The 25,993-nt window shown below is 45.3% G+C and overlaps 1 protein-coding gene across 1 annotated transcript in view; it reads right to left on the minus strand.

Annotated features, from left to right (window-relative positions):
* Positions 1 to 25,993, minus strand: part of CSMD2 (CUB and Sushi multiple domains 2) — a 593,647-nt gene that overhangs the window by 171,140 nt on the left and 396,514 nt on the right. The window contains exons 20-24 of the mRNA XM_032877161.1: positions 24,269 to 24,484; positions 22,659 to 22,847; positions 17,823 to 17,992; positions 6,061 to 6,217; positions 4,136 to 4,327 (exon numbers count right to left, since the gene is read on the minus strand). Of these exons, the coding sequence (XP_032733052.1) occupies positions 4,136 to 4,327; positions 6,061 to 6,217; positions 17,823 to 17,992; positions 22,659 to 22,847; positions 24,269 to 24,484 (924 nt within the window). The remainder of the gene's footprint in view (positions 1 to 4,135; positions 4,328 to 6,060; positions 6,218 to 17,822; positions 17,993 to 22,658; positions 22,848 to 24,268; positions 24,485 to 25,993) is intronic.

Here is a 25,993-nt window from a genome sequence, read left to right on the forward strand (position 1 = left end):
TACAGTGGAGGGTGCCAGGACCTGGAGGGGGTGGGCAGGTGGGAGGGACTGCTACTGGGTGCAGGGCTTCTTTTGGACAGAGAAGATGTTCAAAAATCTGATTGTGGTGACAGTTGCAAATAGACTGGGAATAGACTAAAAAGCACTAAATGGCACACTTTAAAAGGATATGAATTGTGTCTCAATAAAGCCATTTCTAAAAAGGTCCCTGGGTAGAGGGCTGACAGCCTACTTTGCGCCTAAACTCCTTGAAGCCTCCCTGGCCGTGTGCAGACACTTGCACCTGTGCTTTCAGCCACGGGGCTTGGGCAGGGTGCCACGAATACGGAGGCAAGCAAGACGCTGCATCCTTCCTCCTGAGAGCTAATGTTCTAGGAGAGGAGACAGCCACTGTGGGCCCCAACAGAGGCACATTGGTGGTAGATGACAGCTTAGAGAAGTGGCTACTTCCCCTTGCATGGGGCAGGGGGAGTCGTGAAGGAGGAACAGGAATGGATTGGACTGGCTGGGTGGCAGGGGTGGTGTTGGGGACACAGCAGGAGAGAGGAGAAAGGGCAAATGTCCTGGTGGTTGGCAACAGCGTGGCAGATGGGGGCCAGGGGAGGAGATGGGGGTGGGAGACAGGGCTGTGAAGTTGGCCCAGCGACGGACATCCAAGGGAGCAGTGCATGAGGCTAGTGTCTATGTACTCTGTTGGGGAAGAACTGGTCACCTTACATGCTAGTGAACTTTACATGCTAGGAAGTGCCCTCTGGGAGCAGCCTAAAGGGCATGAGGGGTGGAACTGGAGGCAGGGGACCAGTGCAGAGGTCTACACTCCCCACTGGAGCACCTAGTCACCCAGGTCAGAAGCTGGTGATCTTCTGGCCTTCTTTCTCCTCACATCAGGTCTGCCTCCGAGACCCAGCCCCTGAACCTCTGGGGCATCTGTCACATCAGTGCCCTACGGCCCCACTGCTAGAGCCCTGTCCTAGGCCCCAGCCATCTCTGGGGTGGCACAATTGCCCACTCTCCCCCCAACAGTGCCACCAGATGGACCTTTCTAGAATGCAAATTGAGTCATTGCTTGCTTCAAACACTCCTTCCTGGAATGAAGTCCAAGCTCCCAGAGGGGCTCCGTTTGCCCTCTTGAGTCCCTTTCTGACACCCTTCGGTCCAGTCAAGCCTCATGAATGCTATCAGCAGGAACACAAGGCCTCTTCAGGCCTCCCCAGGGCCTGACAGCCTGAAAACATCTTCCCTGGGGGACATTTTGTGCGCCCTCCCCTCCCAGGGCGAGTTGCCTGTGTCCTCCTTTTGTCTCCGTTTTAACACGGGCAAGTTTTTAATCACAACACGAGTACCGTGTTGCAGTCACGTCTATCTCCTTCTCAAGACTCCAGACACCTTGGCAGTGGGGACCCTGTCCTATTCCTATTTGCACAACTGGCGCTGCTGTAGTGCATCACACGCTACAGACATCTTAGTAAGTGTTTACAGAAGGGGGGATACATGGATGATTAGATGAACAAGCGGCACTTACTGCTTCCCGGGAAAACTACTATAAGGACTTGCGTCAAGGAAGCATGAGTGAAAATGAAGAGCAGGAGATTTACTACAGTGTTTTTTAGGAAACAGGATGATTGCGCAAAATCCTAGAAGAAACTGAAGAAGATGGGGTCACGGTCACAGGTAGAAGATGGGCCTTCAGCTTCCTTAAGCATCTCAAGAGCCTCATGGCCCCACAGAGGGGCACCATGGCAGGGTCAGGAAGGAGGCACTCTGCCAGTAAGCCTGCTCCTGAGACTGGATCCTTGGCTCGTGCTTGTTACAAGTCCCCACAGGGTGCTGCTGGGACAGGAGGTGCCTACAGGACGCAGGGCTGAGTGGGCCATGTTGGGGAGTGGGTGAGGGAGAGAGGACAGACTGTGAGCTGGGGAAAGGAAGCCTGTCTGGCCCCACAAAAGAGGCGGGTAGCGGAGAGGTGGAGGAACATTATCCATGCCCTGGACCAGAGCTTCCTTCCCTATTCCAGATGGAGAAGCCCCTCCTTCTCCCCTCAAGGTGAGTGTTTGGAGGCAGCAGCATGGGGGCAGGGGGCTCTTCCTTATAGACACTATTGCTCTTTTCCCGATGGTCCCAACATCTGGAGGCTGGCACGTGGGTGGGAGGAGCCCAGAGGCCAGCAAGCTGCAGATGCACTGCTAAGACCAGAAGGCTCTCCTCTTTGCCCTTCTTCCCATCCTTAGAGCTTTGGCTGCCTCCTTTGGGCTGCAGGGTCCACTCGTCAATGGAGAAAGCCACAGTGATCATTTTTGCTGGACTATGTAGAGTCCACCACAACATGACATATGTAAAAATATACACCCGCCACCCCAGATACACAGCTTCCCTCCTCTATATAGGGTCTGCGGGAGTCTCAGTGGGGAAACCTCCGAGATTCAAAATAAGTACCCTTACTAGCACCACTTGAATGGATCTGCTAAGTTCAGCCCAACTGGCACATCTGATATTCAAAAGAGCCTTACAGTGCATCCTTCCGGCAAAGCATGCCACTGTCTTGTACCGTGCATCATCTCCTTCCTATTTCACTTGCTCTGGCTTGCCTGTGATATTGTGCTGTCGTCCGCTTATGCACATGTCCCTCTCGCTGGCCTGGGATCTGCCCTAGTCAAGGTTCCTGGTGCCCAGCATAGGGCTTGGCACATGAATGAAAGCAGAGGACAAAAACAGGGATGCAGGGAGAAATGGATGGAGTGTGCCTGCCAGCTGGGGTGATCTTAAGCACAGAGGGAGGGGAAGACTCTCTAGGCTACTTAGAGGTCGTCATGCTGGTCTGTCCACTGTCAGGCTTAAAATCCTCTCCTTCAGGCCCTCTGTTGTATAACAGTGTTGAACATCCTGTTAACATGAAGCTGTCTAGGGGAAAAGAATATTGGCCATTATCAACACCCACCATGCAGGTTCACCTCTCCAGCCCTCACGCAGGCTCAGGTTAGAAGCCCAGCCCCCATCCACCTCCTGCTGGTGAATTTTTACCCATCCTTTCAAGTCTGTGCAAAACTTCCCCATATTTCCCCAACACTTTACCCATAACTCTTTGCATAGTGCTTATCTTGTATTATAATTATCTGTTTATGTGTCTATTTGCCTTGCTAGGCTATAGGCTCCCCTAAAGCAGGGGAAAATGCTTCATTCTCCTTTTTTAAATTTGTCTGCTTCTGTACATACCCAAACATACAACTGCATCAATTCTGTGGTGCTTGGTAGGAACTTAAATGTTTTCCCAGTGGACGTTTTGTTCTTATAAGATTAGCCAGTGCTGTACAATAGACATGCTGAAGTTGTGGCACCAGGGGAAGGGGACAGAGGGAATGGCCTGGGGTCCAGGGATGGGGAAGTGGGACAAAGCAGTGTGATGGGAACCGTGATCTGCAGGGAGGTAACAGTGAGGTGGGGAGGTGTAGTGAGGTGGGTGGTGACAGAGGAAGAGACCAACAGAAAGACAGGTTCTGCCTACTTCATACTCCTGCCTTGGACCAGACTTCTCTCATCCTATGACACATGGAGAAAGCTTAGAGAGAGCCTCTGCTGACACTCTGGAAGCAGCACAGGCTTAAGAAGGTGCCCATTCATTATATTCTTTCTCAAGAATGAGATAGACGCTAGCTCATTATCTTACTCTTTCTTCCGACTTCCCCCAGAAAAGGGAGCATAAGCCCCATTTTGCCTATGGGGAAACTGAGGCCCAGAGTGAGTGGGAGACTTGCTTGAGTCTGGGTGTTGCAGGAACCCTTGGAACCCAGGCCAGTGCTCCACCTCTTCCTACTTCACACTCCTCCCTTTCCTCTGTCGCCAGCATTACTGTTCTGAGGACACGACTTGGCTGTGGTCCCACTTGGCTCAACGTGTGACACTGGCAAGCCCCCTGCCTGAGTGTGCTGCTGCACGGGGGGAATGAGGTATGAAAGTGAGGGAACGGAGAAGGGGGTCAGGGCGAGGGTTGGCTCCTGTGAACAGCAGCACTCAGTCCAATTAGACAGCTCCAAGGCACTGGTATGCAGGGTCCAATGGGAAAGCCTTCACGGGACCAGAGCTAGGAACATGGGACTCAGGGGGGCCCAAGTGGTCACTCGAAGAGCAAGAGGCCTCCTACCGACACAGGTGGGGAGAGGCCGGTCCCAGGTCCTGCGCTCCCCACTCAGACACAGCAGTTCCTCACTGCCCCGCAGGCTGTATCCTGGGTCACAGCTGAAGGACACAGAGCTTCCGGCAAAATGGCCTCCGTCGTGAACCTTGTAGCCAAACTGGGGGGTTCCTGGATCCTCACATTTGATGAGTTCAAAACCTACCGGAGAGAGGAGAGAGAGAGTAAGCAAGACCTGCCATGGCAGAAGCTAGACACCCTTTCCTCCCTCAGTGTGAGGTCCGTGTCCTCGTGGAAGTCACCAGGCACGTGCCCCTGGCTTCCGCCGGCCTCACTACTCAGGGGGCCCACACGGCTGTGCTCAGGAGAGGAGCTGCATGCAGGATTTGCTCCCGGCTGCTGCGTGGAAATGGCTTCAGCTCTTTCTCCCAGGGCAGCTTTTAATAGTTTCCAGACATAGGGTCTGGGTTTTCTATTTCCTTTGTTTGACCCCCAGAGCATTTTGTTAGCAGGGCTGCTCTTTTCGTTTGGCTCGCTGGGACATTCTGATGGGATGGTGTAATAGGGAAACATCACTACAAATGCATGTTTCAAAGTTCAAATTACATCCTATTTAAATACAGTCTATTGAGAAGGACTGGGGAAGGCTTATGCAGGATGTCTACAGAGCCTTGCTACATGGCGCTTCACGTTCCTTATCCACAGGGGTTCTTGTTGGGAGGGGTAATGAGTGAGGACACAGGCCTGGTTCAGTGAATTGTTCCAAAGTCACACATTCCCAGATGATGGAGATGGAATTCGCATGCAACTTTATTCAATCCTCTTCCCCCAGGCACGGACCCCTGGCCCAGATGGCCTGGGGGCCAGGAAAGAGGAATTGTGGGTGGATTCACTGGTTTTCTAACAGCTTTATTGAGATATAATTCACATAGTGAACATGCACCCATCTGAAGTGTTTGATGCAGTGTCTTTTAGTATATTTGTAAAGGTGTGCAACTATCATCATAATCAACCTCAGGGCCTTTTCATCACTTCTAGAAAAACCCTATACACATTACCCCCCTTGCCCTTGGCAACCACCAATTTCCTCTCTTTCTCTATGGATTTGCCTACTCCGGACAGTTCATATAAATAAATCATAGAACGTGTGGCCTTTGTGACTGGCACCCTTCCCTTCACTTAGCAGTGTTTTCAAGGTTCATCCATGGTGTTGCGTGGATTATTGCTTACTTTCTTTTTGATAGCTGAAAAACATTCCATTGTATGGATGGATACATCATGTTTTGTTTATCCATTTATCAGCTGATGGATACTCACTGGATTTTAAAATAACCTAGAAAAGCACATTTTTTGGCATCTCCTGGGCGAGTACAGGAGCTCAAATCAACGAACACAAGGGCCTCCAAGCCGCGGTGTGGAGATGTAATCCCAAATACCCCGGGGCCATATATAAACCTGGTGCTTTCTGTTTTTGAAATCGTGGAAATAAAAGTCAAAGCTAAGAGCATGAACGAGGGGAAGAATCAAGACTGAAGTCTTCAGGGAGTAGTGCAAAAGAACATAATTACACATCAGTGTTTGCATGTTTTACATCTGGCTGTAGCTGAACCTTATATTATAAATGCTGTGATTAGGAAAGGCTTTGTTTGGTTGCCTTAGTTAAAAGCCTCGATGTTTGTATTTTGGAAGTATTAGTAATAGGTATGTCGTGACTCTCAGTTAACCATAGATGCAAACCTTAGAGCAGATGCCAAGTGGCCGCTTACCCAGAGCACAGGCACAAGGTTTCAAAGGAAACAGTCTGCTCAGCATGCACCAGTCCGAGAAAACCAAACCTTCAAAATGAGGGGTGATGTCCTGGAGCCTGACCTCCTTGTTTGGGGGACCAGGGAAGGACTGAATTCATCGTCCACTCCAATGCAAGAGAGACTTACTGGAAAACTGCAGCTCAAAGCCCTTGCTGGTGTTCTCGGTGTCAGTGACGAAATCAAGCCACAGACTGCTAGATGTGCTGTTCAGAGTCACCCCCATCATCTCCGAACGGCTGAACACCCCCAGCAAACGGGCGGAGTTGTTGTTGCCATCGTAGACCTGGATATACGAGAGACCCCCGATCCAACGTCAGTATGGCCTTATTTTGAACAACAGTTTCTCATCTCATAGCCTATATTCCCAGAGTTTAGCACCAATGCTGACTGTTGGAGGGGACATGAGCCTCAGATTCAGGGAAGATGGCACAGAGAGATAGCAACGGAGCAAGTGATCAGCCCCTCATGTCTCTATTCAGTGCCCTTCTGTGCCTAGCCCGTCTCAGTGTGAATCCAGTTTCTAGGAACTGCTTGTTGTTCTAACCTTTCCAGTGGAGCTCTGATCTGTCCCCCAACCCCCAGATGGCACCAGCTTACTCTTCAGCAGCCTGGGCAGGCCAGGATGGGGCCGCCTGAAGGCCCAAGCCATCTGTTTCTGCAGACAGGCACACTGAAAGCATTTGACAGCTCTGCATTGCTAAACAGTCCTGTCCTTCCAGATGAGACAACTGTCCTTCTGCCTAACCCTACCCCACTGGGGCAGTGGCCTATCTTGATGACTTTTCTAGACATGGGCCATCATGATCCAGCAGCACAGAGTAAAAATGACCAGTGTATTATCGTGCCTTTCCTCTCCCCAAGCTCAGCCTCCGTCCCTGCCCTCCTAAAATGAGGGCTCCAGCAAGGGCCTGCTGGGCTTGCCAGGGGTGGAATTGTGCAGGCATCTGGCTTCCCTGAGACCCATCTGTCTCCTGAACTTCTGAGCACTAGCAAAGACAACAGTCATCAGAATAATGAACTGGCTCCCCAGGTTCTGAGGTTGCTGCTCCTTTCCAGATAATTGTACAAATAACAACAGAAGTTGTGATTGAGTGAAGGACCCCCCTAGTGCTCTGGTAAATATCAAAGATGGGATCTATGGGTGGGTGATGAATATTTGTGCATGGCTCGGGATGTGGTGCCAGCTGCCAGCAAATTGGAACAATATTTCCATTCTACTATTTATGAAGCAAAGCCTTCTAAAAGAAGCCATCCTTCAAGCTAACAGTGCTATATATTATAGAGATTTGTTCAGACCCCTGGGAGCCTCAAGTCTGTTTCCAGATTCCATGTACAATATCACTGAGAGTTTGAGAGAATTCTGGACTTCCAACAGACAGAGAGATGACACCAGTTCAAAGAGTTTAGCCCACTGGGACATCCAAGTTGCTAAATAAAAATATTTATGGTGCATAAACAATGAATTTTGGAACTCTGAAAAAAAATAAAATTAAAAAAAAATTTTTAAGTTTTTTCTAAATATAATATCTTTATCTATAAATGTCAATTTGAAAATGACTTTAGCTAATCTGCCCTGCTGTATGTGACTACAATAAATTTATTCACCTTTAAAAAAATATTTGTACCCATGAACACATATTGGAATTAACTGACCAAGTCATTAGTTGTCAACACTTGCTGACATCACAATAGGAAAAACACAAGAGAAACAACCAGATATCATGTACATCACTATTTATGGAGTCAGTCTGCTAAAAAAAAAAAAAAAAAAAAAGGAAAAAGAAAAAAAATCAATCCTGAATTGTATCAAGTCATTGGATCCAATTTTAACTTAACAGCAACTACAGAAGACAGAGGGATCTATGAAATGATACTCTGGGACTATGTTCAGCAAAACCCAGAATATGAAAAATTCCATTGGGCAAGTTACCTGACTTCCTCAACAAATAAATTACAAGGGATGGAGGAAAAAAAAAGATGGTGGCAAAAACCTATAGATTAAAAACCGTATGAGACAACCAAAGCAATGCATGGGCCTTATTTGGATCCTGATTAAAATAAAGTGTAAATTTAAAAAAATATTAGGACATTTATGAGATAATTGGAAACTTGAACATTCATTGGATATATGATGATGTTAAGAGAGTGTTGTTAATTAATAAAAGTATATTGGGAACAGGATTATTTCCTTAATTTCCAAGCATTATTCATTCTAACTCATTAAGGACAAAAATGTTCATGATGTGTCATTATGATAAAATATTCATTGCAGAAAACTTATAAAACAGAAGAACACATAAAAGATAAAAACAACTTTCATAGCATGGAGAGTAAAGAATAACATGGAAGACATTAGGAGAGGGAAAGGAAAAGTGAGTTGGGGCAAATCGGAGGGGGAGAGGAAGCATGAGAGACTGTGGACTCTGAGAAACAAACTGAGGGTTCTGGAGAGGAGTAGGGGCATGGGTGAGCCTGGTAGTGGGTATTAAGGAGGGCACGTACTGCATGGAGCACTGTGTGTTTTGCATAAACAATGAATCTTGGAACACTGAAAACATAAAATTAAATTTTAAACAAAAAAAATTAAAAACCAAACAAAACAAAAAACCAACTTTCAGCACTCACAACACTTTGGTGACTATCTTTCCAGGCTTTGTTCTATGCATGTTTTTCCTTATCTATATTTATTTCGTTATTTTTTTAATATAAAAACAAGATCCAACTATAGATACTATATGATAACCTACTCTTTCACTTAATATAATGTGCATATTTTTTGAAGCATTAAATATTTTCCCCAATGGCATTTAAATAACTGTAGGAAATTCCATCATAAAATTAAACCAACCCACACTGTACTTATTCACACATCATTGTCCAGAATGTGTGCCCAGACAGATAAGAGACATTCAATAAAAGTATGATAATTAAATAAGCCAATGTTTTCTTCTTGAGTACTTTTGTCTTTAAGTCCACCTGGAATTTATTTAGGCATGATAGGAGATAAGAGTTTACTTTTTACTCCTTGGTTGACGAGCCATTTAACCAAACACTATAAACATTCCATCCACTGCCAATTTTAAACTGAATTTTATCACATATACAGTTATACATTTGGTTTTGTCTGTCGACTTTCTAGTCTATTCTATTTCTATTTGGTACCTATTTGTCTTTTTCTGGGTATGACCCATACCATTTTAGTTATGATGGCTTTATAATACACTTAAATATTTAGTAGGGCAAGTCCTCTTTCATTTGTCCTTAACTTAAAAAATTTTATTCCCCCTTGTTTATTTTTCTAGACAAACTCAAGATGAACTTTCTTAAACACACACACACAGATACCTCTTGCTCCCCCCTTCCCAAACCCCCCCCCAAACAACTTGTATAATTCTGACTGATTAACATCATAGGTATGGGTTAGTAAGAGAAAAAGTCCATCTACCTGATACTGAATCTTCTAACTCACATATTATCATCTGACTCCATTTAATCAAGTTGTTTTGCAAGTCTCTTGGTAAAATTCTGTATTTATTTTTGGGTATTTTTATATATATCTTTGCAATTGGAATTGGGCCTTTCTCTGTATTTAACAGAATATAGCTTGTCTATAAGAATACTTTGATGGTCCAGATGGGCCTTTGTCTACATTTATTTTCTAACAGAATACTGCTTGTCTATAAGAATGCTTTGATGGTCCAGTTCCTCATTATATACTGGGGATGGACTGGTCTCTGAGAAATCCAAGAGAATCCATACACATACATTAACAACTAAACTTCTTCCTTTTTTTCTTTCTCTAGTAGATGTTTTTATTTTCTTCATCTTCATTGCAGTATAATTGACAAATAAAAATTGTATATAATTAAGGTGTACAACTTGATATTTTGATGCACATGACCATTACATCTGATATGACAGTTCAGCAAGATGGCTGGCTTCAAAGTAACTACACTATAGGGACAGCTTTGTCCACACAGTTACAAACAAGCAACATTCCCACGGACACATATCTGCTTGTACACATGCTTGAGTTACTCCAGGGCATATGCCCAGAATGGAGAAGCTAGTTGCTGGGAAGATGCATCCTTAACTTTGTTAGATATTGCCAGATTGCTCTCCAAAGAGTAATACAAATTTAATTTCTCACTGACACCGTATGACAGCTTTCATTGCTTTGTATCTTTGCCAACACTTGGTATTTTCAGGCATTCTAATTTTTCCCAATTTGATGGGTGTTAAATGGTATCTTGTTTTAATCTGTAGGTCTTTGATTATCACTGAGCTTAAGCATCTTTTCATGTGTTTATCCATAATTCCACTTTCCTGTTATGTGAATTTCTTGTTCATATCCTTTGTTTATCCATGAATATAAAACCTCCCTGCATTTCAGTTTCAAGTCCTTCAAAATAACATTTCATACTTTTCTCAGTAAAGATGCAAATTTTTAAGGCTTATTCCTAGGTGTTTTATAGGTGTCTCTTCTATTATGAATGAGATCTTTTTTTTCCCTGAGTATATTTTAGTTGGTTGCAGACACATCAGCCACTTTGATGAATTGTCTTATTGGTTCTGATAGTTAATCCATCAATTCTTCTATATTTTCTAAATAAAGACAATTTTATATATTCCTAATTTTTATAGTTTCTTTGTTCTTTCTCTGATCTTATTGTGATGGCTTGGATCTGCAGCACAATGTTGAATACTACTGGTGATAGCACAACTCTGGTCTTGCTCCTGACTTTACTGGAAATCCTTAGGAAGTTCTGTCATTAGAATAATGTTTGCTATGGGTGTTGGTAAGAACATTTTTAAAAATAAGATTAATAAAGTTCTCTTTGTAGTTTTGAGATATCTTAAAATCATGAATGAGTACTGAATTTCATCATGTGATGTTCTGGGGTATACTGGGAGGATGATGTATTTTTGACTTCTAATGTTTATAGGATATTAGGTTAAGCCATGTGAAGTTGCCAATATGTGAGCAGCTTTGACCTACAGAAATGTGTTTCATAGGGTTTGCCTACTATTGTAACACTGTGAGCTTTTCTAAGAATGACACATCCTCACATTCCTGGAATCAGTCCTGCTCGGTCATTTTTGCTTTCATACACAGCTAGATTCAATATGACACTGTATGTAGGGTGCTTTGGTCTATGATCATATGTGACTGGTCTGATAGTTTGTTCTTCTATGGCTCTTATTCAGTCCACTATCAATATTTCTACTTGCCTCATTTAAATAAAATGATTGAGGAGATAGATGTCAATTTTTCTCTTTTCTGAGCCAGTTTAATCGTCACAGTATTAATTATTCCTTGAATTTTTTTTTTTTTTAGTTTACCTGTAAAATAGTCTATGTCTGGGTCCTTGAGACAGGATATGGGGGAGAAGTCAAAATTTTTAAGTAACTGTTGGTTTATTCAGATTTTTATCTTTTCTTGATGTTAGTACTTTTTAATCTGTCAAAATGTCCATTTTACCTAAGCATTCAGATATCTTAGCTTACAGTTGTTCCTAAATATTTTCTGATTGTTTCATAATCTTGACCTCATCTTTAACTATGTTCCTTTTTCCATTTCTAAAATTATATGTTGGTGGCTTCTTTATTCCTTGATCAGTCCTGCAAGGTTTGTGTTTTTTAGCTACTTTTCAAGGAACCAGTTGGTTTTATTTACAATTGCTATTGTTTTTTGGTTGTATTTTTTCAGTCATTTTTGACTTTACCTTTAAAAAAGGCTCTTTCTCCTACTTCCTTCAGATTTATTGTTATATAATTCATGCTACCCAAGTCCTTATTTATTTTTAACCTAGGTGATACATCAGAGACTAACAGAGGTATACTGAAAACTTCCACCATGACTGCAACTTTATTAAAAAATTTTTTTTTACATTTCTAGCAGTTTTTATTTAATTTATTCATGCTATGTTATTTGGCACATAAAGTTTGACTGTGGATTGATTGTACATTTTATTAACATAGAAGAATCCTCATTTTAATTTCCTTATGAGGTGTGAAAGAAGTTCTCAAAGTCATCTCATAATAAACTGATTTCATTTTTCTGTTCTTTACCCTCTTCCGTTCATTGCCTCCATCCCATTTTTTAATTGGGTGATCATGTTTCTCATCTTTATTTAATCCTTCCTCATCTCGGATAGCTCTGTTTTCATTAATGCCTATTTTTGTGTCATATTTAAGATTCTCCCAAATCCTGTTAAGAATACAAAGTAGGAGCTGTTTTTAAAGTCTTCTTTCTTCATCGCTTACAGAGGGGCAATTAGCTCTCACTCTTCAGGCAAGTTCCCTTGTTCTGATCTACGGAATATTTACACACTTTCAGTTAATTTTCTTGTTAGCACACCATTGCAGAGGGAGCATAAAAGAGAGGAATCGAAATGCCCAGTGGTCTCTGGAGGGAAGCAGAGGGATTACGTGAGAAAAGGCAAGAGGCTTCCCTGTTCCTGGTGCTGAAGTGCGTGTGTGTGTGAGTGTGTACCTCTTTTCTAACGCGCCTGACCACTCTTGTTAGGCACCAACCAAGACATTGCCCTACTTCATCTGGCTTGCCAACAAAAGCCACACGAAACCCAGAATGTTCCACCAAGAGGGAATGGTGGTTCTGTGTGGTCTCTCAGACTTAGTACTCTTGCAGAGGAGCCAATGGTGTGGACGTCTGGTCCCTGCCTACAGTGCCATGGCCTGTCCTCGGCTCCAGGCTCTGCTGCTGCTCTGAGCTAGGTGGCTGGAGATGCATTTTCCACTCTGGTTTCTGGTACTCCATCCACAGTCAGGATTTCACTTCGCTTATGTGAATCAAAGTTTGATTAGGCCCTTTTCTCAATCTGGACTCTTTGGATATTTTATTTGGTAAAAATTCCTTTAAGTGATATGTGAATGGTACCCTTGCCTAATTTTCAGTGCTGAGCCACAATCCTCTGTTTTTCTGTCCTTTTAATCATTCCGGCGGGGCCCTGCAGAGGATTCCATTATACATATAGCCATATGCTTCATTTGCCATCTTGAGCTGGAAGTCGTCTTTCCATTCTATTGTAATTTAAAGGCCCTTCTTGTCTTGCTGATGACAGGTCAAAATTTTGGTAGGAGCCAAAATAAAAGGAATCAGTTCTGGGAGAGAAGCTGAAGTAGAGTAGGGGTATGGTTTAAGGAATTTTCACTTATTAAAGATAAGAAACAGATCAGGGGTCACAAATGTGAGCAGAGTTATCTCGTGGGTCAGAAGAACAAGATTACGCAGACAGTTTGGAGAATTGGTCAGATACATGGAATATTACATCTTAGGCAATAAATAAGGTGTGGAGGAGGTGACAGGTCTCCTTGGTTAGGAGCTCAGGTGTGCACTGGGGTGTCTCTGGAGAGACAAGAAAGTCCTCAGGATTAGGAATCTACCAGTGCTTTGGGTGAGTTCCAGCTGGGCAAGGGCAAGATATTCTGGGAGCTGACTACCACTCTGGGTAGCTCTTGCACACATTCCTGTCAAGGTAGACCAGAGTGACACGCTGGCCCAGCAGTGCCACGGCCGCTGACGTGGCTATAGGGCCATTCTGAATCCTATTTGGAAAACCATAACTGTAGGTTTGTCTTCATTCTGAAATAGTTCTGTACCTGTTCATGTTCCAGGTTCTCCACCCTGAGGAGAAGAATTAGAAGAGGAAGGGGTTCCAGGAAACAATCCCATCTCCCTGGGTGCTTTGCCCTCCCTTTCCCAGGCCTTGTTCTATAGAAGTTCTAGGGGTCCTGGGGTCCCACAAGTGGTCTTTCAGCCAGGTCAGAGATACAGCATTCTGAGGAGGACACCCAGAGGCCTGGACACAGGAGGAAGAGGGCCTTCTTCGACAAGAAGGCAGAACCCACTATTAGAAGGGTGGAGGGTAGGGGAAGCTGGGCAGGAAGGTCTGGAACATCCCCTTAAGACACAGGCATACATGCCCCTCTCTCCACAACCCTGCAGGACTACCTGGGGTCCTGCCTCCTAAACAACTCCTCCCTGAACTCTGACCTGGGTTTTACCGCCTATGTCTCTCCCTTCTTACCCCAAATGCCTCAGAAAGTCTCACTTCTGTCTTTTGAGCTGCTCACCTAATCCTGAGACAACACCTGGATGGGGCAGTTGCTTGTGTTCACCTGTTGACTGCGTGTTAGCTGCTTCTCTGAATCTAGGCCACTGTGGGGAAGAGGCTCAGGCAAAAGCCATTACTCTGCGTGACCTCTGGCAGCCAAGGAGCCCCCTGATCTCATCAGGCCAGACACATAGAACTGCGGCTATGGACTCCCTTCAAAACCTGGAACTTAGATGTCTCCAAAAATCCTTTTTCTGTAGGCCTGACAACAGCCTTCATGCAAGAAGGACTCTGCATTTCATCAACTCCATCTGCAGCCCCGGAGAGAGGATGTCACTCTGGCCTTGCTGGGACCGGCTATACCCTCTGAGGCTCTAGCATGGATGATGAACACATGGATGGAGAGACGCGAGGTCTGGGGGCTGCCTGAAGACACGGCCCTTGGAAATTATAAAATCTTATCTATTGCTCGCTTAAAAGGAGATGCATTGCTTTTCTGTCTAGGGAGCTAAGAGGTTGCAAAGTAGAGCTTAAGAAGCCAATAATTTCTCTTTCTTCTGTCTTATTGTTGGTGTAGAGAAATGTGACTGATTTCTGTGCATTGATTTTATATCCTGACACATTACTGAATTCCTGTACAAGTTCTAGCAGTTTTGGAGTGGAGTCTTTTGGGTTTTCCACATATAGTATCATATCATCTCCATTTACAATTGCACCCAAAACTATAAGATACCTAGGAATAAACCTAACCAAAGAGACTAAGAATCTATACACAGAAAACTATAAAGTACTCATGAAAGAAATTGAGGAAGACACAAAGAAATGGAAAAATGTTCCATGCTCCTGGATTGGAAGAATAAATATTGTGAAAATGTCTATGCTACCTAAAGCAATCTACACATTTAATGCAATTCCTATCAAAGTACCATCCATTTTTTTCAAAGAAATGGAACAAATAATCCTAAAATTTATATGGAACCAGAAAAGACCGCGAATAGCCAAAGGAATGTTGAAAAAGAAAGCCAGAGTTGGTGGCATCACAATTCCGGACTTCAAGCTCTATTACAAAGCTGTCATCATCAAGACAGCATGGTACTGGCACAAAAACAGACACATAGATCAATGGAACAGAATAGAGAGCCCAGAAATAGACCCTCAACTCTATGGTCAACTAATCTTCGACAAAGCAGGAAAGAATGTCCAATGGAAAAAAGACAGCCTCTTCAATAAATGGTGTTGGGAAAATTGGACAGCCACATGCAGAAAAATGAAATTGGATCATTTCCTTACACCACACACGAAAATAGACTCAAAATGGATGAAGGACCTCAATGTGAGAAAGGAATCCATCAACATCCTTGAGGAGAACACAGGCAGCAACCTCTTCGACCTCAGCCGCAGCAACATCTTCCTAGGAACATCGCCAAAGGCAAGGGAAGCAAGGGCAAAAATGAACTATTGGGATTTTATCAAGATCAAAAGCTTTTGCACAGCAAAGGAAACAGTTAACAAAACCAAAAGACAACTGACAGAATGGGAGAAGATATTTGCAAACGACATATCAGATAAAGGGCTAGTGTCCAGAATCTATAAAGAACTTAGCAAACTCAACACCCAAAGAACAAATAATCCCATCAAGAAATGGGCAGAAGACATGAACAGACATTTCTGCAAAGAAGACATCCAGATGGCCAACAGACACATGAAAAAGTGCTCCATATCACTCGGCATCAGGGAAATACAAATCAAAACCACAATGAGATACCACCTCACACCAGTCAGAATGGCTAAAATTAACAAGTCCGGAAATGACAGATGCTGGCGAGGATGCGGAGAGAGGGGAACCCTCCTACATTGTTGGTGGGAATGCAAGCTGGTGCAACCACTCTGGAAAACAGCATGGAGGTTCCTCAAAATGTTGAAAATAGAACTACCCTATGACCCAGCAATTGCACTGCTGGGTATTTACCCTAAAGATACAAACGTAGTGATCCGAAGGGGCACGTGCACCCGAATGTTTATAGCAGCAATGTCTACAATAGCCAAACTATGGAAAGAACCTAGATGTCCATCAACAGACGAATGGATAAAGAAGATGTGGTATATATATACAATGGAATACTATGCAGCCATCAAAAGAAATGAAATCTTGCCATTTGCGACAACATGGATGGAACTAGAGGGTATCATTCTTAGCGAAATAAGTCAATCGGAGAAAGACAACTATCATATGATCTCCCTGATATGAGGGAGAGGAGATGCAACATGGGGGGTTAATGTGGTAGGAGAAGAGTAAATGAAACAAGTTGGGATTGGGAGGGAGACAAACCATAAGTGACTCTTAATCTCACAAAACAAACTGAGGGTTGCTGGGCAGAGGGGGGTTGGGGGGGGGTTATGGACATTGGGTAGGGTATGTGCTATGGTGAGTGCTGTGAAGTTTGTAAACGTGGAGATTCACAGACCTGTACCCCTGGGGGGAAAAATATATATATATATATGTTTATAAAAAATAAAATTATAAAAAAAAAAAAAAAGCCAATAATTGGGCCCCAATCCCCGCTTGACCACTTAGCATATTCTCTTCTATTTCAGGTGTATCTGGTCCCAACCAGTCATCTCATGGGCCAAGGATAGTCAGGTAAAAGTGAGAAACATTTTCCAAATACGCGTGCACACGCATGCACGCGCACGCGCGTACACACACACACACACACACACACACACACACACACACTCCAGAGAACACATGCTCCAGAGAGTGAGTCAAGAACAGCATCTCTGCATAAAAAACAGTTCACTCATCATATCTAGAGAGAATCCTAAGGGATGAGATTATTTAATGCTTTCTCTTTGGGTTTTTCAGAGTAGTGATCTCTGATTGTTTTAATGTCAAGACTTCTTGGGCTGCAGGCAATAAAACTGTATTAGGATAAGCTGAAAAAGGCTTTGGAAAAAGTTTCTTGGCATAGGATGAAAATGGACATACTCTGTGAGTTTTTCCTTATAATCCATTTCAATAAGGCAGCTCTTATAGAAACTCTCCAGAGTCTACTCTTTGATTACATGCATACTCACACACCATGTATTACTGGAGATACACGAATCACATACATACAAGGACATGCAAATCATATGTGTGCTCAGTGTTGTAACAATCCCTTTTCTATAATCAAGTTCCAACACCTCTTTTTCTGACATGTAACTTGAATCCGCTTTCTTTAACCCTGTTGCCACACATGGGCCGTCACCATGGCACAATGAACTACTAGTCTTCCAAAACATATACTCAAAAATGTCTTCAGGTGCACACACACATAAGATACACTGAGACACGTATGCACACACACAGGTCCCTCAAACCAAGCTGGTATATAGACTCAGATTCACTTACATGCAGAAATGTACACATAAAAGGATTTCCATAAACAAGTATCTACACAAATGCACACGCATATTCTATGAGCTCTTCACTGTCCAGCTTGATGGTCAGAGTTCATGATGAAAAACCTGACCCACCGGCCCCTCAAGCTGAATTTATGATTATTTATTATGCAGTCAGCCTGTTCTCTACCATATATGTATTTGAGAACAGTCAGCTCTGAAGCAAACTCGAAAGCCACATTCTTAGACTCTCACAGACCTTTCTCCTTTGGGTTCCCACTTTCTTCCAGATCAATGAGGACAATATCCTGGAACTCAGGAGGGAAGATGAAAGTGTGGGTCAATCCCACAGAAGTAAATGAGGAAGTGATCAGCACACTGCTGCCTACTGTCACTTACATCTCCTATGAGATCTATTGGTTTTACCTTGAGGAAATCTCCTTCTGACAGTTCGAATGTCCTGGCTTTAAGCTGAATGCCCTTTCCCGGCTGGGTCTGGATGGAGTAGATGCATTCGTGGTTATTACTGTAGTTCACAGGAAAGTTGGGGGACAGCAATGTGCCCTGAGTGCCCGTGACTGAATTCCCACACTCAGCTGAAAAGAGAATCACAATAATCACCAATTAACCCCCATCAGCTACATCCAGAAAAGAACTCACAGTGCTGAAGGACCTTACAAGGATGACACATTGTTTGCCTTTCTGCCTGCCCAAATGCCTGGTTATCTGTCCATTTGCCTGCCTGTCTGGAGGACTGCTTATCAAAGGTTTTTTTTTTTTTTTTTAACATATCTGCCCACCTGTAGTTTTGCCCTGTTTCTTTATCTCTCTTGTTCTGTGGGTCTGTCTCTCTTCTGCAGGAATAGAAATGAACCCACCAGGCATCCTGTGCCTTCTTAGTGGCATGAGGCAGCCCTTCTCCATACCTGTTCATCTAGTATCATAGCAACAGAATGACTGAGGAGGATGTCAGGGGTGGTTGGGGGTGGTCAAGTGAGGAGAGATGAATCCTTTCAGTATCAGAGGCTAGAAACTCAGAAGGGGTCAACGTTGAATAATTATTGCTAGCATCTTCCAAAGTTCAGTTATTAGTCACAAGGACCAATCCCATAAGGTAGGCATAATTATCATCCCTGTTTTAAAAGTCAAGAATCTGGTACTTAAAAGTTCAGATCAAGTCTCTCCATTTACCAAGAGGAGAGGGATGAGAATTCAACCCTCCTGGTCCTGGACTTTAAGGCCACTGAGGCTTTGGAGAAAGTTTTATCATAGACCCACTGAAACCCTGTTTCATTCAACAGCTAATGAATTCATAGCCTCCTCTCGACATCTTTTTCTCCTCCTCCAGAATTAGTCCTTCTTTCCCCATTGTTCCCGTACTTTTGTTTATAGCAGTCATCACATTTTATTCCCCCATTTGTAAACATTTCTGTTTCTTCCTGTTGATCCTTTGGGTCTGGGTCCTAGTTTTGTCTCTCCAGCCTCCATTCAGTGCCTGGGCAGGGCGGGCATGAGAAGGTGAAAGGGGAGGGAGCTCAGTGGCAGGGCATGGTTGCAGAGCCCCTCAGCTGTCTCTCTAGGGTCTTTAATAGTTGTAAAGCCCTCTCTCCCCACACTTCCCTGGATTGGAGCGTCTGTTGTATTGTACCCTGACTGCTTGTTACTTGCCTAAAGCCCCCACTCGAAATGTAAGTTACTTGAGGACTAGGGTCATGCTTAATGAATCTAAACTTCCAAGGCTTAGCCCAGATTGTCTGTAAAATAAATATTTGCGAAATGAGTGAATGAATGAATATGGAGGACACAGACCTCAGAAGATGTACAGTCCTAAAAATAATTAGGTTCCAGAAGGATGAAAATACAAGTCCAGATGGCAGGCACATTACTTGTCTGGACATATGGGGAATTGGGAGCACATCTTGAATCTCTGAGGTTGATGGTAGCAAGTCTGCTTTCTTCAAACCATCCCTTGGTGTCCCTATTCTGGGCGCAGTCATTGGTAGAAGGTTGTCCCTGAGGTCAACCAATGGGCCATACAGTTAACCCTAATTGTCCTAAGTCTGATGTATACTAGGCCAAGGCAGTATAGATGGAGATTGTGACACAGGGACATTCAGAGCTGAGCCTCTTGTGGTCTCGGTTATACCTATGTGTGTCCTCTTGTCCCCAAGGCTGCTCCTTAGACTTCTGAAGACAGTGTCCGTGTCCCACAACAAGTCCTTACTTTTTCAGTGGGCCCTACTCCCTGAGCTCTGGCCCATTCAGGACAGCTTCACTTTCCTAGGAGTTTATATAAGCCATTCCCATGCACTGAATGTTTGTGGCCTCAGGCCAAATCCATACACTGAAGCCCTAATCTTCAGTGCGATGGTATCCCGAGGTGGGCCGTTGGCAGGTGATTGGGGTTAGTGACCACATAAGCTGAGGAAATGACCAGAGCCCTCTCTCTGCCTTGTAAGGACAGCTGCTGTCTGCAGGCTGGAAGAGGAACTCGACTAGACACTGAATCTGCTGGTACCTTGATCTTAGGCTGCTTGGGCTCTAGAACCATAAGAGGTATCTGGTGTTTAAGCCACCCATGATATTTTCCTAGAGGGCACTGATCATTTGTCTTAGAGCTTGTCTGCAAAGTGTCCAAATGCACATAATGAATGTGGTGAGCTGGGGCATAAGACTAAAGTGATAGCTGTGGACAGGCACCCTGCGGACATTTTCTGGGGGCCTGGAGATGAGGGTGGGGATTTGGAGAGTGGGTGCTGAGGACTTTGCCCCTGTATTACTCAGTCTTGTCACATGGGCAGCACCCTGAAGCAGTTTTCCGTTATTTCTGGAGTCACACACTATTGCTACTCAGCAATCCCTCCAACTAGGGAGAGGCATGGGGAACAGTGGGATAAGCATGGACTTTGGAGACAGACAGCTGAGTTATTATATCAACACTCTGAACCTCGGTCTCTTCATCTCCTTCATCTGGGCAATAATAGCATCTGTGTAAGACTACAGAGAATAAATGCATGAGATTTTATGATTAAACAAGTGAGCATGTGGGGAGTGGTTAGCATACAGTAGTCTCCCATTAAGTGTGATCCCTCCTCTTTTTCCCCATTAATCCCAGGTGAAACTACTCGGCTTACCTGATTCAGAGCCCTAAGTGCCTGTGCTCTGGGGCAGGCAGAAAGCCCGAGAAGCTTCTTAGGAAGTGCGTTCACAGCATCCTCACTAGTCCTGAGGCCTCTTGCCCTCTGCCTAGTTCTTAAATTTGTCTTCCCTTAAACATGGGCTTTGGCATGTTATTGGACACCTTCCCTGGCCTTGGCTTCCTGCACGATAGCTCTGTGGCTCCTGCTGCCCCAACATGTCCGTCTCCGCTCCCCAACAGCCCAACACCTTGATGAGGAGAGACACAGAGCTGATAGCTTCAGATGGGGCCAGTCCTTGGCCTATCACCGGGGCCGGACTCCCTGCCAGGACCTTTGCGTCGGGCACCGGGGAAGGTACAAGAAGGTAGAGGGACGTGACACTTGCTTCTGGGAGAGTATCCAAAGTAACAGGGGAGGTGAGCAGATGCACTGAAAAGCTAAACACAAGCATCAGTGGAAACAAATCAATGTTCCAGAGAAACAGTCATATGCATAGGAAAGTCCTGCCACTGACTGAGGCATCTGTGACGTCTGTCATCCTCATCAGAAGAGGTCTCATTAAGGACAGGGACTGTGTCTTATCCATCAGTCTGGGGCTCTGGAGGCAGAGGGTTCACTCTTCTCTATCATACCGGGACTCCCAAGGACAGGGCCATGTCTCCTGCTGCAGACCAGGGCCCTGGGAGTCAGGGCTGTCTCTTCCACATGGAGTCCAGGGGCCCCTGAGGTTAAGGGCTGTGTCAACCCATCACACCATGAATTAAAGCCCAGGGCTGTTCATCTCCTTTGCAGCCGGGAATGTTTCCTGGTAACACTGTGTGGGCTAAGTCATCCAATTTACACCCACAGTGCCCGTGGCAACTGGAAGCATCCCCAGGGTGGGCATTCCCATGAAACCTCCAGCCCGAGGCTCTGTTGCAGGGCTGGTGGTAATTAGAGGTGATTATAATTGCTGTGCATTATTAATAACACACGAAACAGAAGACAAATGTAATAATGAAAATGTTGTGAGGTGTCATGAACACACAGTAATTGGAATAATAAGTTAAAGAATGAGTTTATGTAATGAGATCAATGAGGCAAGAGTTTAAGGAGTGTGTGCATCTGTGGTCCCATTCAAGAAAAACTTCCCCCAGACCTACTTAGCTGAAGATGTTTTCCTGGGGAAGGAAAGAGCTGCTGGTGGCCAGACAGACACTGAACGTGGGGGAACGTGTAGGTCTGTATGTGTGTCTCAGTCAGGGTGAGTCGAGGCTCAGGGATTGGTTATGGGAGAAAGGATAAACTTTGGGATGACTTAACTGGCCAAAATGGAATTCTGCATCTATTTGTTTTAATGTTTGCCCTCTGGGACTGTAAAAGGTTATTGGTTATTGATAAATAACAATAAAAAGGTTATTGGGAAAATGGTGATAATTACATGGCCCCCCACTGGCTTATGCAAATTATGTCATCTACTCTGGAATGAAGCCTGTGAATTGCCTATTGTTATCTCTGTTTTATAAGCCAGGAAGCTGGGGTGGAGGGGGTTTGGTGGCCTGCCCAAGATCTAACAGCTGGTAAGTGCCTGAGCGGAGACCGGACCCTGGTGACTGTGCAGCCCCAGCCCTGTCCATCTTGCCAGCCTGTTTATGACTGTCCTTCGCTGAGCCCCGGGCTCCACAGAGAGGTCTCCGGCTGGGCTGACCTCACGGCCTCTGTTGCAATCAGCACACTGTGGCTTCTAGCTCTCTGGCATATTGGGGTTTTACGCAAGATTTCACTATAATGCTAACAGCGAGCGTTCATCCAGGCTGTGTTCCATCCGGCCCTGTGTGGAGTCCTCAGCGAGCAGAGCCATCAGCCTTACAAATAAGGACCAGCAACTGTCCCCGCTCCCTGGGTATCACTCTACCTCCCCCCACCCGTGGGGCCCGGAGCTCAGAAGAGTCTTCTTCAGAGCCTGGCAAGGAGGTTAGGCCTCCCATATGAGGCCCCACTGCAGGCAAGTGTGTGCTAAGGCAGTCCCCAAACCCAAGCCTGTTGGTCTCTGGGCCCGCGTGTGTTTCACCACCTCACAGCAATTGACTAACTTTTGGCCCACCCCATTAGTGAAGCAAAATGAAAGCACGTGACCACCTACCAACACACCTTGGCAGAGGCGAACTCCACAAGCGCCGTCTGCCCCCCAGGCACGTGATGCGGGCCGTGCCCTCCAGACGGTACCCGGGGAAGCAGGAGAAGATCAAGGTGTCGCCTACGCCAAACTGCAAGCCCTTCCGGATGCTGTAGGCTGGGACCTCAGGCTCCTCACAAGGCTCCAAGTCATATTCTGGAAAAGGAGCAGGAGTGCTGGGGTCAGAGACAGACTATGGAAACATACAGACACAAACACCAGGGAGAAAAGGGCCAGAGGTAATGACAGAGGTCAGAATACATACACACTGGCCCACAAAAGGTAAAGAGAAGAGAAGAATGATCCTAAGAAGAACAGAGGCAGAGAGACACACAGTGAGGTGAGTAACACCATGCTTCGGATCCTGGGGACGGCTCCCCACCGCAAGCAAAGAGAGGACACCGAATTTCTGGAAGCATCCTTCCTGGAAGTATTTATGAGGGTCCCCGTGACTTAACCTTTCCCTCCTCTGACTCTTCATCCCCTTATTAACCCCAAGCCTCAGGGCTCAAAGACTTTCCTGCCTCTCTCACCCTAGGCATTGACCCAGATAAATTCAATCAGCTTGGTTCTAGAGGGTCAGAATGTATGACCCAGCCGAGGGCAACTTACATTGGGAGAAAGAATCCGAATGCTTCACTCAAACTCTGTCTCAGCAATGCTGGTGCTGGAGGCAGATGGCAAGCATGATGGAATGGCACTTATCACCCAGGGATCAGCCCAGTACCTCTAGTGAGGGCACAGAAGTGACAATTTCCATTGTCCCCAAGGGTATCTCCCTTCTGGGCACAGTGCCCCAGGGCTTTATGTAGTAAAGAGAAGGAGGTTTCCTCAGATGGGGGGAGGCATAGTGGCTAGATATGTCCGACATATCCATGACCTGGCCAGACCCATGGCAGGTGGCTTCTGTTGGAGGGACAGCGTGGGGTTGAGCTGGGCCACATCCCAGTTCCTAGAGGCCAGATATCTCTTGCTCATCCTGGGAGAACCCGTTGGATGAGAAGAGGCACTCTGGGAAGCAGTGGGATAAGAGTGGTGGGGTACTTGGGACCAGATCAGTGAAGGGTCCGCTTTTCTTCCTGAATGCCAAATTAAAGAGATTTCTGCATAGGATTCCTAAACACAGAGATAAATATCTATTACTACTAAGTAAGCATTGGTGAAGAAGTCCCCAAATAAGACTCTAATATGTTCATTTCAAATCCCCTTTTTCTTCTTCCTCCTCTTTTTTAATTGCTGGGGTCATGAAACAGTGGAAGTGAAATCAGCAGAAGAATCACGTATTCCTAGGACAGGAGGGGACATCCTAGTCCAACCAGTTATACTGGTGATTTTCAGAGTGGATCTTAAACACCTTCAGGGAAGATTCCCCTAAACACCTGCTTCCCAGTCCATCACAGGGAGGGCCTCCTTGTGTCTAACCCAACAATCTTTTGCTGCAGCAAAAGTGAGGTCATTCTCCCAGGGACTGGAAAGTGGATCAATGTCCATCTGCTGGGAAGACCAGAGGCTGGCAGCAGAGGGAGAGGCAGAATATTTTGCCATCTCTTCCCCCAGGGGACCCCAACATGCTTTACCTGCAAAGGTGATGTTGAATCCTTCGTAGGACATGGAGAAATCAGAAATGAAGCGGACCTGGGCAGTGAAGTTGCCATAGAGTCCAGCGCTGATGGGGGCCGGCAACCGTGAGCCGGTCAGCTGTCTCAGGGGCTGTGAGAAGCTGCCGTTCTCGGTGATGAGGAGGTAGTCGTGGCCACTCTCCAGGTGGAAGGTGTGGAATGTAAAGAACACACCTGCCAAGAGACCGGAAGGGTCCGGGTGACAAACTGAGATGGCTGCAACAGCCCCAGTGCGAGATGGGATTGGCACAAACATTTCCAGTCTGTGGACGTCTACCAGTGGGTTGGGGTGCAAGCATGCACTGATAGTCACGTACGGGGGAACCAGAACGAATGCGTCCGAATGATCCAGAATATGCCATTTGCCCACAGGTCAGGGAGAAGGACACCGCCTTATGGTTGTCAAATTTGAAAGATTTATGGCTAGGTCTATGAGAATGCTTCATAGCCTTTCACTCATTCACGGATTCTCTCATTCATTTCTCAACAAGTATTTGTACATCTGACAAGTGCTTCCTCCAGGCTAGGATCCAGGGCCAGGGAGGAGCAAGGGTATATACAAGACATTCAACAAAGAGCTATAGTACAGAGTGACAAAAGCGCTATCAAACATCATTCAGAATATTCCGGGGGCAGAATGGCAAGCACTAAACAAAAGTGATAATATTCACTAACATTTCAGCACTAAGTATCTGCATGTCACTATGCTATGTGTTTTATTGCCCTGTAGTTGGCCCCTATCAATTGGAAGAGAAGATCTGAAAACCCAGTTAACCCCACCAGTAACTCATCTCCGTTTTACACCCAAGGAAACTGAGGCACAAAGAGGAAAGGCACGTGTCCAGGGTCACCCATCTAGCAGGTGGCAGAGCTGGGATCTAGGCGCAGTCTGACTGCAGGGTTGTGTAATAAACTGCTCCACGACACTGTTTCTCCCACTATGGAGAGAGAACAGGCAGGAGGGGTGGCCAGGTGCTGAGATGGGTCTGGCAGTGAGAAAGATGGGGTGGTAGGATCTCAACACCTGAAGCAGCTATTGGACCAGATCCAGATGGCCGTCTGTGTTTGGGTGGGCCCATGTGTAAATGCATGCCCACTCACACATCAGCACGCCCATGGGAATGTATGCTGTGGGCGTGCTAAGGACAGGTGCTTGGCTAGACTAGGGGGGCTAGATTCACTTGCTATTCAAAGTCCATGGACCAGCAGTATGGGCCTTGCCTGCAAGCTTGTTAGAAATGCAGAATCTCAGCCTCTGTCATAGACCTTCCAAATCAGAATCTGCATGCTAACAAGGTCCTTTATGTGTCTGTAGGCACATAAAAGTTTGAGGAATACTTCTCTAGATAATTAGCAACAAGTTTTTGATAAATCATGGTTGGGTCCAAGCTCTCAATGCTAAAATATTTAAAATGTTTTCATAGTCTTGCTTCTCTATAGATAGGAGCTGGTAAGTCCAGAGTTTTGGGGGATTCTATGGGTGGGGGCAGGGGAAAGAGAAGCCCATAGAGGTGATGGAACCAGGCATGCAGCTTATAAATGCCCTGTGCCCAAGCAACTATGTTACATCTATGGACCTATTTCCTCAAGGGAACAAATCCTAAGCACCTACTAAGTGCCAGGCCTGGGCTAAGCAGTGAGAAAGATCTCCCAGTTTAGTGGAGGAGACTGACACATCCATAG

This window comes from Lontra canadensis, unplaced genomic scaffold (genome assembly GCF_010015895.1).
Source record: "Lontra canadensis isolate GAN:19392208 unplaced genomic scaffold, GSC_riverotter_1.0 scaffold60, whole genome shotgun sequence".
Classification (NCBI taxonomy): domain Eukaryota; kingdom Metazoa; phylum Chordata; class Mammalia; order Carnivora; family Mustelidae; genus Lontra; species Lontra canadensis.